This window comes from Pelodiscus sinensis, chromosome 5 (genome assembly GCF_049634645.1).
Source record: "Pelodiscus sinensis isolate JC-2024 chromosome 5, ASM4963464v1, whole genome shotgun sequence".
NCBI classification, from domain to species: domain Eukaryota; kingdom Metazoa; phylum Chordata; order Testudines; family Trionychidae; genus Pelodiscus; species Pelodiscus sinensis.
Window position 1 is genome coordinate 75,323,248 of NC_134715.1, and position 16,523 is coordinate 75,339,770.

A 16,523-nucleotide genomic window follows, 5' to 3' on the forward strand; every position below is an offset into this window, starting at 1 on the left:
TCCCTTTTTATTGCTTTGTAACTAGAAAAGTTTGATTATACAAGAAAAAGATAAATGTGTTAGGCAATAGAGTATCCTACTTTATTTCTGCCTCCACATTTTAAAAAAATATTGGGCTATTGTCTTATTAAAAATAAGGGATTCCTTGAATCCATAGTTATGCCCATTACCATGTACATGTCTCTGCATTATTTAGTTCTATAAAAGGCCCTTAATATTTATTATTGTATATTTATTATCTAAAGTTAGCCAGTCCCTCAAGAAGTACACAGTTGCTCAGTATGTATATCTCTGGTGCCAAGGGAGCAGTGGCTGAAGTTCTCACCCCTTCTAATGCAAAGCCTAGGCTTTTTTGGAGAATTAAGGAGAACAGCATTCACCTCAAAGCTGCATTCAGGTTGTAATGCTACAGTACAGTCCCCTCTAATGCCTCTGTTCAAGGCTACTAATAAACCTCTCCACACCTTCTAAGCTGCCTTAAACTGAGAGCTTTTACAATACTCTCCACGGTTGAGCTGGGTTGAGTGATTGTGATTGGTTGGTTTTGTACTAATGCAGTTCCCAGTAATGTTGAGAAAGCAGCCAGTCTACAATAGCAAGTACCATTTTACTGTGTTGGCTAAACCTGATCTTCCTAGACAACGCGGTAGTATTTCTTTACAAAGTCCATGAGAGGCACCATAGTAAGGGTGAGTGCGGCTACAGCAAGTGCAGGGGGATTTTAGATAATCTTCAGTAAAAACCAAACCTCAAGATGGGGAGGGGGGGAGATTTCCTAGTCACCATTGTAAACTAACATTCAGTGGCCCCTTCCTGGTCTGCTACAACAGTTCCTATAACTTTTCCCACATATGTGCAGAATAATTTTATGTGCACAAATCTGGACACATCCCTTCCATATTAGTGCACGTAACAAAATTCATGTGGTGGGGCTGAGGCCAAGGGGGTCAGTGTGTGGATCAGAGCTGGAGCAGAAGGTTGGTGTGGGGGGGGAAGAGGGAAGAAGGGCTCCTGCTGGGGGTATGGACTCTGTGGTAGGGCCGGGAACGATGGATTTGGGGTGCAGGCTGTCCCACGGCAACAGCAGGGACAGAGGACCTCCCTCCCCATCACTCTCTTCCCGTAGCAGCAGCTGAGCTGGGGGAAGAGAAGCATTGCGAGATCTGCAGTTTGGGGCTGTGTTGGGGCCAGAGGAGGGGTGCCTCTCCCCCAATGATGGCTGATCTTTGTTTGGGCTATGTAGGGGCTGGAGAAAGGTCAGCTCTCACCTGGCCATGGAAGGTCTGAGGCAAGAGGAGAGACACCTCTTCTTGCTGCAGCTTAGAGAGATCTTAGCCCACCACAGTGACCTATTTGGAGCCAAGATGGAAACCTCCTCTCTATATCTAGGTGTATAACCCCCACTCCAGCAAGGCTCATGAGAGCATCCATAATACAGAGAACCTTGTATAATTCCTCTGCAATAGATTGTATTCTTCTTGATTTAAGAGGGATAAGGAGACAGAAGAGAAAAGAAAATATAGAAACACCCAGCATTTCAAAATAAATTGGTCTTAATATTTTAATAATAAATATAATAGTTCCCTAACACAACTCTTACCATAGGCTCAGTGTTCAGATATCTTCAGAATAATTCTCTAAAAGTTCTGGTCCACTGTACAGTTCTGGGAAAGATTTCCAAACTTCATTAAGAAAAAAGCCCATTCTGTTTCCCTGCTTGGTAAATTAACCTCTCCATATGGAAATAATCTGCAATTTTGGCATTAATCCCAGATAGACAAATCATTGGTTTCAGTACCCTTTTTACATTTTATACATATAGAGTTGATTTTTTTTTAATTCACTTGCAGAAATAAAGAAATATACCAAACCGAGTATATATTCAAACTGCCACCCACAGATGTTTCTTTTTATGCAATATAAAATCAATATAAAAGTTGGACCGGACTCAAAACCTCAGATCTTAAATATCCTTAGACTCTGAGTAGGTTCAAATGTATGTATTTGGTGTGTCTCATTTAATTTTGAGGTGGTATCCTATATGCTTTCATAGTACAATGCAGTTTAGGAAATGAGAACAGGTGTTCAGAAGTGAATTGTTGCACTGGATCAGTATGAAACTTACTCAACTCAGGCATTTATCTGCTTTGAGGATGCCAAACTGCTCAGTAGAGCACTTTCTAGTTGTCTGCAGAAATTTGGAAGAAAGCCGTTCACTTTGCTTTCAGCTGAGGGAAAAAAAAGATCAAGTAGGAAGGAAAAGTAGAAAGAACAGCAAAAGTCAGACTTTTTTTTTTCTTCAAAAGATCTAAGCACTCACATTAAAGATCGTTGTAAAAATAATTTCCTAACTTATACATTTCCCTTAAATCAAATGCTGTGCTTGCCTCATTGAGGTAGCCTGAAGATCGTAAGGATGTTTTTAGGACCACCAACCAGGCCCACAGATTACCTTGTGAATCTAGGAAAACAGACAGTCACTGTTTGCTGTATCCGACAAAATCACTGCTAACTCCAGTGTTCAGATCAAAGAAACAAGTTTATTTCAGCATAGGTACCCCAGAAATCAACTGAGAGTGAGGGGCCAATGGACAGGCTGCACGCAATCTACACAAAGACTGTCTCATTACAGTCTTTTATACCCAAGATGATTCTGTACTTTTATCAATACCTTTGTCCTCTGATTCTAATGAAGGTTCTAATAATGAATAATAATAATGTTTTATGAACAAATATAACGTTCTGCATTGAACCCCAAATTATAAAACTTGTTTACTAATTTTATCATTTTATTATTATTAATTGGGAAATGATATTTTTCTGGGGCTTTGGGGACTTCCCTTGTTTATTTTGATTATATTTACCTGGGTCATTGTGACTTTTCATTGTAACTTCATGCTTGTTGCATACCAAATATCAGGAACATTTCAAGAGTTGAATAAGAGGATGCATGAGAAGCTAAATCTGAATTGGCCAAATGGCTTTATTTTGGACTTTGTTCTTTCAGCCCTGAACTCTTTGCCCACCATGAGCCTGTTCTCTCCCTCCAGCCCCAAGTTACCCCTAGATGCTGGGGCCATCTCTGCCCTCTTCCCCCTCCCCCCTCAGTGCTGCAGCCAAAGGCTGGGAGGGGGTAAAGGGTTTGGAGCAGGGGGGCTACTTACTGGTCTGCTGACAGGCAAGGTAATGGAGCCCCAGCCCTTCTGGCCACTTCCCTTAGTAGTACAGCTGCCCCTAAGATAGCTGTCCCCTGCTATTTCGCTGTCCCCAGTGGCTGCTTCTCATATTGTGTCCCTCCGAACAGCAGCCCCTCCTTTTGCATGTTATGGAAAACTGTCCTTTTCCCAGGGCTTCCGATAGTCTTGGCACAACCAAACCCTGACCTTGGTTTAAGTTATGATAAGAGGAAGCTGCATACCAAATTTGGTGGTCCTAGTTCTTACCATTTAGGAGGAGTTCTTGAACTAATGAACTTGCAGATGGACACACACGTTAAAATATATATATAGGCTAGCCAGTGTGTGTAGGGGTGTATGTATATGTTTGATTAAATATACTTCAACCATTTACGCGAGGTAAATTCACCTTATCAGTGTCTCTACTCCTTATATTTATGAAGGGAGATGATCTCCACATTCACGAATGGGGAACCGAGATGGTCCATGCCAGTGATAATGGGAGAAGAGAAAATGTCTGTTAACCTATGGGTCTGTTCTGTGAAACTATTTGAGAACTCATATGCTTAAAGAGTGGAAAGCTTTCCTGTGCTCAGTTGTCCTGTGGCTCACTCACCTCTTCACATACCGTGTACAATATGGCAGTGTGGGTATACTGCAGAGCTTTAGAGAACCGGATTTAGCAAAAGCCAGATAATCTGCTTTGCTTTCTTCAGGGCAGCTTGTCCCACCCACATCTCCAGGTGAAAGGTACAAGCACAGAGAGGATCAAGGTGGGGAAGAAGCAGCAAAAGCAGGGCACAGCCTTAATGGCATCTTCCATGGAGTTGTGTGTCCTGGGCAGGGTTGGGACAAGGTGGTTACATTGGTTCTGCTTTTGGTGGCAACATTCCTTTATGTGCCCTCTTGCTAGCAAGGGTCTCCAGCAGCAACAGGTACTGGGGGGAATCTGATCAGAAGCCATGCTGCTGTGGGCTAAGAAGACATTAGAAGTGATAGAGGGGCTTGAGAACCAGTACAGAGACACAGGATCTATTTACTGAGGAATCAGCCACTATGGGTGTTCCAAGATCAGCTGAATCACCTGCTGCTTCCACTTGAGGAAGGTGAAAACTCAGCCTGTTCCCAGTTGAATATGAGAGTGCAGGTCCGTGGTGCCTCCAGTACCTGATGCAAGAATTGCTCAGATAGGGGGAACAAGGCCTGTGATTCAGTTATTGAAAGTGCTCTGAAAATACACTTCACTGATATTTTTTTTCAGGTTTGGAAATGGGAACTGCAATAAATGTATTGGTGAGCAGGGGGTATAACCGGCCATCTCAGGTCTGGCAGAGTAGCCAGTCTGCTGCCCCTGCCTGTAGTGTGAGCACAAAGGCTGGGGGCACTGTTAAGTACTGAAGTGAATTAATTCAAGGCTTTGAATAATAAAAAGTCCTGTCAGTCACTCTTTCAAGTGCTGTCCCCAGAAAATTCCAAACCGTAAGCTGTGCATGATGATGAGGTACTGTATTGCTCCCTACATCCATTCTAAAAGGTTACCTAGTGTCACTGGAACTTGTGTAAATGCCTCTCTCTCCTTTATTAAAATGATTTTGTAACATTCTGCAGCAGCATTCAAGTGAAACACTGAGGCCCACACCTGTCTCACCAGGAAGGGAGAGAATTGGGGGTATTTTATCTTTCTTCAACCATAGAAGAAAACCATTATCTGTGACCTTTTCTGTCCTGTGCTGAAAATGCAGATCTGACCCAGGGAGAGCTTTTTCCAGACCTGCTGAGAATTGTCTTGTGACAGGCTGTCCTTCTCACCATAGGTGTTTTGTTTCTGCATTTATCAGAGGCAGCACATTCCTTTCTGGCTATGCTATTTGCTCTTTCCAGAAATAGCATAGATATGTGAAGTGAAAATAAAAGTAGAAAACCTGAAATAGTATATGCCTACATATTTTGATAATCAACATTAGCTGGGAATGCTTGTGATTTTTAACAGATGGCTTATGACAAAACATGCATGAATGTTCCAAGTTTTATTTTACATTGCCAGCCATAAGTTGCAGATGACTATTCTTACTTTGTATATATTGTATTTGCTAGTGTCTGGGTACTAATGAAGAATATATTTTTTTATTAACGTCTGTTTAAAAGCTGACTTGATAGTTTGGGCATGTGGCTTCAGCAGCAATACTAATAAACACTGATGATAGGTCTATTCAGGGTGGTAACTTTTCCATAATCACTGATGTGGAAACATAATGCAAATATAATAGAACAATTATTTACTATAATGAACACTTACATACAAGAAAACAGATATTTTTGCTGCTTTGCTTTTCCTTCTCTCACCTTTAAAATGCGTGGTTAAATATTAATGTTGGGAAGTAGATATTTTCTCTTGTGTTATTGCAAAATTGCTTTTATTTTTAAAAAATGAAGTGCAAGAAATAAGAGCATGTTAAAAATGTTAGTACAATAGACTTTGTTATTGAGAGTAAATTAATTATGTTATTTTTCAACATGTTGCAGGTGTGCTATTGTCTGTAGGCAGCACATTTAGGGTCTGCTTTCATAGCAGTTTGGAGCAAGCAGGAGCGAGCCTCCCAGAACTGGTCAACAGTCTTAGGCTAGCTGGGTTCATGCTAACACTCTAAAAATAGTGGCACAGACTGGGAATGTAAAGCTTTAACTAGTGAGCCTCACCCTTAACAGGTGAGGCTTACACGTTAAGGTTAACTGGTGGATATGGAACAGCTCTGTGTCTGCCACAGGCAGGGGGCTCTACCAGCCTCGCGGGAGTGAGCCTGCCGCAGACGGGCTGCTCCAGCATCCCAGCTGGAGCAGACTCTGTCTGCGGCGGGCCCAGGTGCCCCACAGGCAAGGACTGCTCCCACCAGAAAACGGGAGCAGCCTCTGCCTGTGGTGTGCCCTGGCTGCTCCACCCCGGCCAATGCAGCCTCTGCCTGTGGCAGTGGGGGGCTGCTCGCAGCTCACCATTCCTGTAATCGGTTAACCCATTAATTAATCAGTTAGCCAGTTAAACAGGATTTTACATCCCTCGTGTAGACAGCTCATTGAAGTTGTGGCTCAGACCAGAACTTGACTTCTAAAGTCTATGGAGTGGGATGGGGTCCCATGTGCTCCAAAATGCTGCAGGGATGTACCCCAACCCAACCCAATTCAGGCACTGCCATAAAAATGCAATTTCCCTTAGCAGTACTGAAGCAAATGGTTGTTTGTAAGTAATAGATCTAAAATTGTTCATAATAGAGGGGCTAACCCATACAAACAAAGCTAATCTCTTTTTAAGATGCTGGTGATGTGAACATTGTAGATTAGTATAAATGGGCCAGAAGTATTATAAATATTAGGCAGGCACCTTCTCTTTCCCTCTTGTAAGTGAATACTTGGCCAGACAATGTCTGGTTTTGTTAGACTGGTATGGCCCTAGTCTGTTATAAACCCAGGAAATAAGGGTATGTCTACACAACTGGGCAAAAGTCCAATTAGCTACGCAAATTCAGCTACGTCACTTGCATAGCTGAAGTTGAAATAACTTAATTCAGCTTTTTGGAGCTCTCTACATAGCAGGAAGTCAAAGGAAGAACACTCTTCCTTCAACTTTCCTTACTCCTCGTGAAATGAGGGTTACCATGAGTCAGATTAAGTAGTCTGCCATCTTGACATTATTTCAGAATAAAGGGTTGTAGTGCAGACACGCATTTTGTTATTTCAGAATAATGGCGCTCATTCCAAAATAGCGTTGCTGTGTAGATGTACCCTAACTGATCCTGCCTCAGGATCTAGGTAGTGGAGGTACTGATGCACTCTTTCCTTTTGTAAGTTAGCACCAGCTCCCTGTTGCAGCAAATCACACCACTTCTACTTGAGATATCAGTGACTTTTGTGTTGTGTTCCATTAACTCCATATATAAAGAGATTTTGCTTGATGGGTTTAACTCTGTTCTTACTCCTAGAGCTGCTTTGAAATTGTCATTTGCTGGATGTTGTAATTTTCCCCCCTCTACAGGCTGAACAATCAAAGGAAGAACAGAAACAAGGTTTAAGTGCTGAAAAATTGATGAGAAAAGCTTCCAAGGATGTGTGTCGGTTACGGGAACAGAGCCAGAAAGTGCCACTGCAGGTGCAGTCATTCAGGTACAGCATGTTCTGGCTGGTCTTTTGGCTCTTCTAAATTTGTAAAGTTAGCCAGTCTAAGCTCTCTTTTGAAGAACATCCTGTTGTTTAGAATTGGTTAATTTGCTGCAGTGTTATAATATGAATTATTTATGAATGTAACCCAGTATACCAATAAAAACCACAAGCAGTCCTGTGGCACCTTAGGGTGCATCTACACACCATCACTCAGCCTATGAGGAATGAGCAAGGAGGTGATATGACCAGGCCCTTTGCCTCCAGCTCATAATTTGAGCTACGCAAATTGCATATCTTATTTCTATGCTATTTCAAAATACCTTATTTTGTCATTTGGCGCTGTCTATACAGTGCCAGATTTTTAAATAAAGCACTATTCCGAAACATCCCTTACTCCTCGTAGAATGAGGTTTACAGGAACGTCAGAATAGTGAGCCCAAAATAACTGGCTTGCTGTGAAGACGTGAGAGAACTATTTCGGGATACTCTGGTATCCTGAAATAGTGGTGCAGTGTACATGTACCCTTAGAGACTAACAAATGTTATTAGGTCATAAGCTTTCGGGGTAGAACCCACTTCATCAGATGAGTTGGCGTGGAAATTTGTTAGTCTCTAAGGTGTCTCAGGACTGCTCGTTGTTTTTAAAGTTACAAACTAACATGGCTACCCCTCTGAGGTCAATATACCAATGTTACACTAGTCAAAACCTACATCTTCTTTTTACTCTTGGGCCCTGATGTGTAAAGGGTTAGTGATTTCAGACACTAATAACCGAGTTGGGGGGAAAAGGATTAAATTATGCCAATCCCCCTAATGCCAGTCAGTGTACATCTAATCATGAGTGTTAAGGCAATATGCATTTGATCAGGAAATCCTTGTACCAGACACTTTGATGCAATAGCTCATTTCACTTGAAGAGACGATGGCTGGCCAATCAGTTCCTTTTCATAGCCAAGGGAGGTAGAGATTATGTATGGGTTTTGTTCAACATGAACCAGAATTGAAATATGTACATTTCAATTCTGTTGGTTTTGCCTGTAATTAACTCTTACAAGGCTGTGGTCAAGCCTTAGGTGCATGTTCTTAGACACAACATTGGTAGTCACTCGTGTCCTCTGTGATGAGTTAAAGATGAAATACATGGATCCATGTTGGTGCAACAGTCAACTATTCAATACAAAATCAGCCTATGAGGAATGAGCAAAGAGGTGATATGACCAGGTCCTCTGCCCCCTGCTTAGAATACAGCAGTCACTCATTGCAGAATTGGATAAAATATATTGTCTTTATCTTGTGTCTTGGAATAAGAACATAAGAACGGTCGTACTGGGTCAGACCAAAGGTCCATATAGCCCAGTATCCTGTCTGCCGACAGTGGCAAGCACCAGGTGCCCCAGAGAGGGTGGACCGAAGACAATGATCAAGCAATTTGTCTCCTGCCATCCCTCTCCAGCCTCTGACAAACAGAGGCCAAGGACACCATTTTATCCCCTGGCTAATAGCCTTTTATGAACCTAACCTCCATGAAATTATCTAGCTTCTCTTTAAACTCTGTTATAGTCCTAGCCCACACAGCCTCCTCTGGCAAGGGAGGATTGGGATTAATTTGGAAGAATTTTTTGGGCGCTAATCGACCCAGTGCTCTCCCAGATCTTTCTGTGAGCTATGCAAGCTCCTAACCACCATGTTGTTGAAGGAATTGAGGCTAATATTACACAATGACTTCAACATTCATAGTGATGACAGATGCTTAGTATCCTCTCAGAAGTTCCTGATGGCCATGTAACTATGTGAACTGGTAACTACTGGCTCAGTTCACATAGTTGCACTCTTGGTGTAGTGTTTTGAACTGGAGCTCAAGTATAGGCAGCTGGAAACCAGGCTCAGTGTACTGGAGAAATAGCTCCCTTCTATTTGAGTTTAAGGTGCTCCTATCTTGTCACATGATGGACCTGTTTAGCCTCTCACTTCCAGAGGCTAATAAAAGTAGAACGCCTTTAGGAGGATGTGTTGGAAGATATTCCTCTGACAGATCCCTATTGAGGAGTTTGCAGAATATTGTAAACTTTTATCATCATCCGTGAGCTATACTGTTCATCATATATTGAAGCTGTTGGCCTTGTTGTGATATTTTAAACTTATTTCTTAATTATAGGGAGAAGATAGCTTACTTCACAAGAGCAAAGATCAACATACCATCCCTACCAGCAGATGATGTATAATTACATTTTATATTGAAGTATTTTTCCACTTGCTCATCTTTTTTAGATGAACTTTTTGTAGTTAGAGCTACCTGCTTTTAGAGATCTTCTATTTTACCCTCAACTATAGAGATGTTCATTTGTAAAATACAGCGAACTGAATTCTTGTATGTTAAAAGGCACAAAAAAATAAACAGAACAACAAACCATAATTACCAGAAAACCAAAGTAGAACAATTCTGGTACACCATGCTAATTTTGTACAGGTTGTATGTATCGCGTGTGTGCTCTTATTTTGTAAAGATGGAACAAAGGAAAGCGTGTATCCTGTTGAACCGCACTGTGTTGAGAAATATTACGTTCAACAGAAGATTGTTTATTGTTTCACTATTTTCACGTGATCAGACTGTGAAGATGGCTGTTACGCCATGCAATATTTTTGTACAAGTGTGACTTTTATAGTTTGAAATTAACCACAAATGCATGCTCCTTTCCAAAACAGCAAGGCTGCCTCATAACAGGTGCTGTTTAGATTTCCATCACCTGCATTGGGATTTTGTTTCTGAAAACAATTTCCTGACTGTCCTTTTTATTTCTGTGAAGAAGGATCATGGAGTACTGAGTGCAGGCGTATAATTTTGTAAATGTATAGTACATTGGGATGCACTGTACAGTACTTTGCATCTGCAAGGTGGGGAAGGAGAAGGAAAGGGCAAACCAGTAACCCTAAAGCCTCTTATAGTGAAACTACCAAAAGGGCAGCTGCTTTCTGAATTGAAGCTGAATCAAATTAACATCAAGGTGTTTAAATATGAGTAGTCATACCACGGCACTGTAAAATTTTACGTGTAAATGTACCCTTTTGGCCTAAATGTTGTCTACTTTTGCTATCAAGCTGTATGTTAAAAAAGATCAGATTCATGAAAATTTAAATCTGTGCTGTTGTCAGACAAGGAAAAACTACCCATCAAATTCATAATGAATCCACTGACTCAAGTACCTAAAGTGTTTTGTTGGTATACAGATCTATCCTGGAAAACTGATCTAGAAAACTTAAAATATTTCCTTAGGATACATACTACAGATCTCAATTTTTTTTAAAAGGTAAATAAAACACAAGCTGTCTTTCAGAATAAGGCTGGTTCAAGTTTAAAAAGCATAAGGAATGAAAATGAACGGTCTATCAAAACAGAATTTTAGCTTACCAGATCTTTGTGTTATAAAATGTGGATGTGCTTGTCATAGTCCCTGAGGAAGATTGCTACTGCATCAGATCTGGAATAATGCATCTATGACAAATTGTCTGGTTGAGCTTGTCACCAAAATGATATAACTAAACTTGTATCTACAATACATAATTTCTGAAGGTTTTTTTAAGTTAAAGTCAAAGACTTTTTTTTTTTTAATTCTATAGATAGAATCTTTGTCCTTAACCTACATACGATGTTGATGGGCCAACTACACGCAGTACTTCACTTTCCAGAAAGTAATTAGTCTGTTGAAAGATGAAGAGAACATAGCTACAGTATGTTTGTGAATGTCTTCTGAGTTCAGAGTAAGAAGATCCTGTGCCTAGAATTTTTTGTTAAGCTCCACCAAGGATTCTGTTATGCAACAATACATATATTAATTCATATCCTTTAAATGTATAACCAGATGCCACACGGTTTTGAACAAGTGCCAGTCAGGCCAACTGTCTGAGCATAATTCTTCGTGGATATCCATTTATTGCTGTTCTTTTTATAAAAAAAAAAAAAAAAGAAAGACTACTAGAAACAAGAAGATATGATTCATGCTTGTGAGGTAAAATTTTAAAAACAAAAGTTTGACCTTTAATGTAGAGGTGAAATGAAGGTTGACTGTTTCAGCTTCTCAGTTTGATTATATAAAATGTTTGTAGGATGTGTAGAATTGTACCGTATGATTTATTTTCTTTTATTTATTTACAGTCTTATTTATGTTCTGTTAAATATAGTTCAGTTCTGGCCATTTAAAATGTTTGATCTTAAAGAAACTATTGTGGGAAATATTTACAGCTTTCTAAATTCTTGCCAGACTAGCTTCTCTGTTTATATGTTGAATAGCATTTTGTTAAAAAATAATAATAATAATCTGATTGGGTGTGGCCAAGACTGTTAAGTCCTGATGGCTTTAGTTTGCAAAATTTGCTCATTTTTAAAATGAGACAGACTTAAGTTTATAAACTCTTCCCCTCACTTTCCAAATCATTAATAGTGTTATGAACTTATTTGTAGGCGGCTTTTAACAATTTGAGGGGAGGGATTGTTTTTTACTAATTCAAATTGTTCATACTGTTGAAACATTCAATAGACTGAACTAAAAGTGGAGATGGACAAACATAATGTTCAAAATTATAAATATTATAGCTAAAGAAGTAGAGTTTGCCCTGCACAGGGGATAACAAAAGTAGTAATTAGTTCTCATGTTTCAATTATCAGTTTGTAATTGCAAGTGTGTATATCAAAATTAAGTATTACAGGTAAAAAAAAACAATATTATTGTTTAGCCAAATGAACAAAGTTCAGCAGAAATTGTTATAGGATACAAATCAAATAATTTTAAAATCTTTTTTTTACTATTGCTATGTTTATACTGTATTAAGTATCGAATGCTCAGGACTGAACTAAATATTTAATCAGGTTATATTCCGAATGTGTTTCTGTTCTAATTTTGTCTGTAAAAGTATGCAAATACATCACATAGATTAACTTTCATCTCTGCACTTTCCATGTGTTTCAGTGATTTGAAAAAAAAAATAAAATTTTTTAACAAAGCTGTTTTGAAGACTAGTGCTTAATTTTAGTGAATTCTTTGATTTCTGGGCTGTGTGTGTGCTTATTGCAAAAGCAGATGTTCACCTACTGTTTTTTCAATGTCAGAAAGTCACTGCAGTATTCATATCAATCACTGGTAGTCCTTAGGGTGGTGCCATTGCATGCTGATGAAAGTGCTCTCATCATTTTTCACTTAAACTCCATTGTTAATGTTCAAGTAAGTTCACTGCTCATCAGAATGGTGTATAATAGCAATGACCACAGCCATGCAAGGTGGAAACTTCCACATGCAGGCAATGCAGCTCAGTATTGTCCTGGGTATGTTCTAGGCCTCAGGCTTTTCTGAACTATAGTTTTGTGCCAATCTGTGTGGTGCTCTTGTGATCAAGAACATTTGGTAATTGTTAGAACCAAACATATATTTACATGTGACAAAATAGCCCTGGAACTCCAGACTTGGCTTGACTATATTAACCTCCCACTTGTAATGGACTCCTTGAACTGTCTTGTCCATTACCACCTTCTCAGCCAATCCACTAATGCAAAATATTTAAAGGTTTCTTAAGTGTCAGAAAATACATAAGACAAAGAAAAATTGTTGATGAATTTGGTAAATTAAGTCATTGGGAGGTGGGGTTTTTTCCCACTTACTGAAATAGAATCAAGCCTATATAGCATAATAGGAAATCCAAAACTCATTCTTTAGATCCATAGTAAGTTATCTTTATACGACAGAGACCTTGATCAACACATGAAAATGTGTGGTGACTTTTTAAACTAAACATCTATCAATTAGGATTTTGTGTCTCATTTGCCAGATCTGCAGTATCAAACTGTATTATCATATAGGGAAATACAACCAAAGTAATTGGCCTGATCACTATTAAATGTTGATTGTTTGTTCCCTCCAGAATAAACATGCAAATGTTTTACCAGACTTGCAGGAAGGATGCAGGTTTCCAACTTAGCGATAAAAAGGAATAACAAACCTTCATAAAATCAACATCTTGTGGTCACATTGTTCAGCTGTATACCAGATAACGATACAAATCCTGAACTGAGAAGTTTGATTCTTTTAGTAGAGTTTTATAGGAAACTCATATCTGCTTTCTTAAAGGATCTTAAATGTTCAGGTCTATATTTCCAATTTACAAATGTTGACAGGTATTTTGAATTTCTGCCACTGAATATTAAATTGACAATTTGTGATCTTTAGCTGAACAAACTGTGCATATAAGTAGTAACTCTTTGTATCACAAAGAATCTAACAAACCAGCCAGAAAATAGTCCATCCCCAGATTCTCTTCTGAGACCATTTCTAGGCTAGCCTCATTCCAAAATGTGTGTGTTTAACATGGATAACGCAAGAAACCGGGGAGGGAAGGAATGTTCAAATAAGTATTCCTTTATGCAGTAACAGTTATTTATTTAGTTCATGTTGTGCAGCCCCATTTTCAGGCAATCCAAACACTAGAGATCAGGAGACTCAAAATTCAAAGCCCATTTGAAGTAGACACTAAAATCTTGATCTCTGCAGGCAAAGCTAATAGAGAATCAAAATCTTTACACTGAGTTTCTCTTGATTAATCTTGAATGGTACAGGCTTGCATGGTCCAGGTCTCCAGTTCACAGAAATCCAAACTGAGATTTTTCCAGCCTCACAAATTGACATTAGTTAAAACCTATCCTAATAAAAATAACATTCCAGCTAATCGCATTCCATTTTGAGTGCTAAATCCATTTTAACAATAGTCCAAATGTATTTCTACCAATTAGTACAGATACATTTTCTGTTTAATTCCAGCTGAACAAAACATAAGCAAATTTTGTAAGCTGTAAAATACTGCCCCCTCTCTTATTTATACTATTCCATAAAGGACTTGGACAGACTTAAGTTTTATCTGATACATATGGATTTGAGTATAGAGAAATAATGTGATAAATCAGTAATTCAAAGATGTGGTTGTAACTGGGCTCATATTCCATTAGTTTTTCTTTGCAGAAAATAGCTTGCTTGTGAACAGAAAAGTATATGGTAAATAATAATGCCCTTTCAATCACTATTTGGGTAACCCTTTAAGTAACTTTTAATATTTCTAGATGTTTTTAACTCATTGTTTAGGATGATAATTTATAAACTGAATAATAGCCACATATTCCATGTGTTAGATAAGCCATGCAAACTATATATTTTAACAAATAAGGTTGTCTGCATATAGTAAAATCATTGTAGTTTTTCTCAAGTTTTTCATGAAGCATTTGTTTAAAATCAAAGTATTTACATGTAAAAGAACAATACTGTTGCTACATATGAGAAAAGATTGACAGAAACTTTTCACTGAATGCAGATCAAGTATTCATTAAAAGCTTCAATTCCTATATTCTATAAAATGCTTATGAGCAGATTAACTCTTTTAACTATGTAATTTTCAGCCACTCCAATTATTTAATTTATTTCTTTGCATATGAAATACTCAAGTGCCAAAACATTCAGAGAACGTCTAGATTAACTTTTGTCTCCCCCTCCTCCCTCCCCCCCCCCACTGTTTTCAGACAGTGGCCTTTGATGCTGATGAACTACATATAGAGGACTTTTAAAAAAAACTAAAAGTGATTTAAAATAACTAGTTCTCAGGCAGTCTTTTTAGAGCTTTGAGAATTCAGAATTTTCCTGGATTAAAAAAAAAAATCTCTTGTAGCAAAAGTCTATAACCATAATATAATTATTTTTAGGCTATTTTTAAACATGACATTACTCTAGATCATGAAAATCTGATATGATTTTGGATGGAAGGCTCTACCATAACTGCCTTAAGGAGTCAAAAGCCTTTGAATTGCACTTAATTGGTTTCATATGAAAATGGAACTTACATTTTTGGCTCTTAACCAACATATGAGAGAGAAACTTTACACATGGCAGGGGTGGGGAGAGTTACAGTTCAGCTTTAATAGCAAAACAAAGTAATGGTTATTCTTCTATGCAGTTCTGATAGCTTTAATGTCCTGCTGTGAAACAAAAGGTTTAACAGTTTAGCCCTCCCTGGGAGGGGGGACACTACTTTGAAATAACAATTACAGGAAGAAAGAATTAGACACACAACTTTAGTCAATCAGCTAAGCAACAAAGAGTCCTTTGAATCGTTATTGGAACAACGATTCTTTGTCCTTCTACCTTGCCCTAGAATTTGAAAAGAAAGAGAAGAGTTTCTGTACTATTTAAACTCCTAGATTTTCAGGACTATTTTCAGTTTCCAAGTGTTGACAGTAATCTTGCATTTCTGCTACTGTGTAATGGGCTGAGGATAGATGGACTTCAGTTGAAGAACCAGTGCAATTAAGTAGTGATCCTCCTAGTACAAGACAAAATCCAGCAAACCAGCCAAGAAATAGTGCTTCCCCAAAATCCCACCTGGGAACAATATCTGGGATATTCTCGTCCCAAAATTCCTGGACTGTAGTGTGAGCAACCCAAGAGACAGGGATTATGGCTGTAATTCCTGATATCCAGAAGAGTATTCCTCCAAGCAGTAATAGCCGTTTCTTTAGTTCCTGTTGGCTTTCACCGATCTTCAAACAGTCCAACCCAAAACCTGAAAGCAGGAGGCCCAAAAGTCCTAATCCATTTGAAACAAACATTAAAATCCTAGAAATTCTCAGCTCTGGAGGCAAAGCCAAGAAAGAATCAAAATCCTTACATTGCATTCCCCCTTCCTCTTGGACAACACAAGCTTGCCAGAGTCCCATGGTCCAGATCTCCAATTCATTTAATTCTAAATTGAGATTTTTCCACTGGGGTAAATAGGTTGTGAGACAGGACAGAACCCATCCCAACAAAGAGAATAAAATACCACTTAATTGCATCATAGTTCTGTAGACTAAAGCCATTATGAGAGCACAGTCCAAAAACCTTTAGGGGAATGTCTTTATAAGAACTGATACCTTTTGTGGTGGTTGGAGCTATGATGCTCTTAGTTCTTTGTGCCCTGAATATAAGCTTTAGATATTAACCCTTTGAAAACTCTGAAACACTTTTTTGTTCTTCGTGAATATAATGTTTCATGTAAAGGACGAAGAACTCTGCTAAACCATGAGTTAGGTTTTCTGATAAAGATTTGATCTGTTACCTTCCAATTTGCTTGGTAAAATTATATCCCAATGCCTGATGATTACAAGTCTGAGGATGAACAAAGAAGGCTCTATGA

At 38.7% G+C, this 16,523-nt stretch overlaps 2 protein-coding genes across 2 annotated transcripts in view; one reads left to right on the plus strand and one right to left on the minus strand.

Moving 5' to 3' along the window:
- WWC2 (WW and C2 domain containing 2) overlaps positions 1–12,320 on the plus strand; it is a 181,954-nt gene extending 169,634 nt beyond the window's left edge. The window contains exons 22-23 of the mRNA XM_006130157.2: positions 7,201–7,328; positions 9,481–12,320. Of these exons, the coding sequence (XP_006130219.2) occupies positions 7,201–7,328; positions 9,481–9,547 (195 nt within the window). The 3' untranslated portion in view covers positions 9,548–12,320. The remainder of the gene's footprint in view (positions 1–7,200; positions 7,329–9,480) is intronic.
- Positions 12,321–15,473: 3,153 nt separating this feature from the next.
- On the minus strand, positions 15,474–16,262 carry CLDN22 (claudin 22). Its single transcript, XM_075929163.1, has one exon. The coding sequence runs from the start codon at positions 16,204–16,206 to the stop codon at positions 15,538–15,540; it is 669 nt and encodes a 222-aa protein (XP_075785278.1). The 5' UTR covers positions 16,207–16,262; the 3' UTR covers positions 15,474–15,537.
- Between the last annotated feature and the right edge of the window lie 261 nt (positions 16,263–16,523).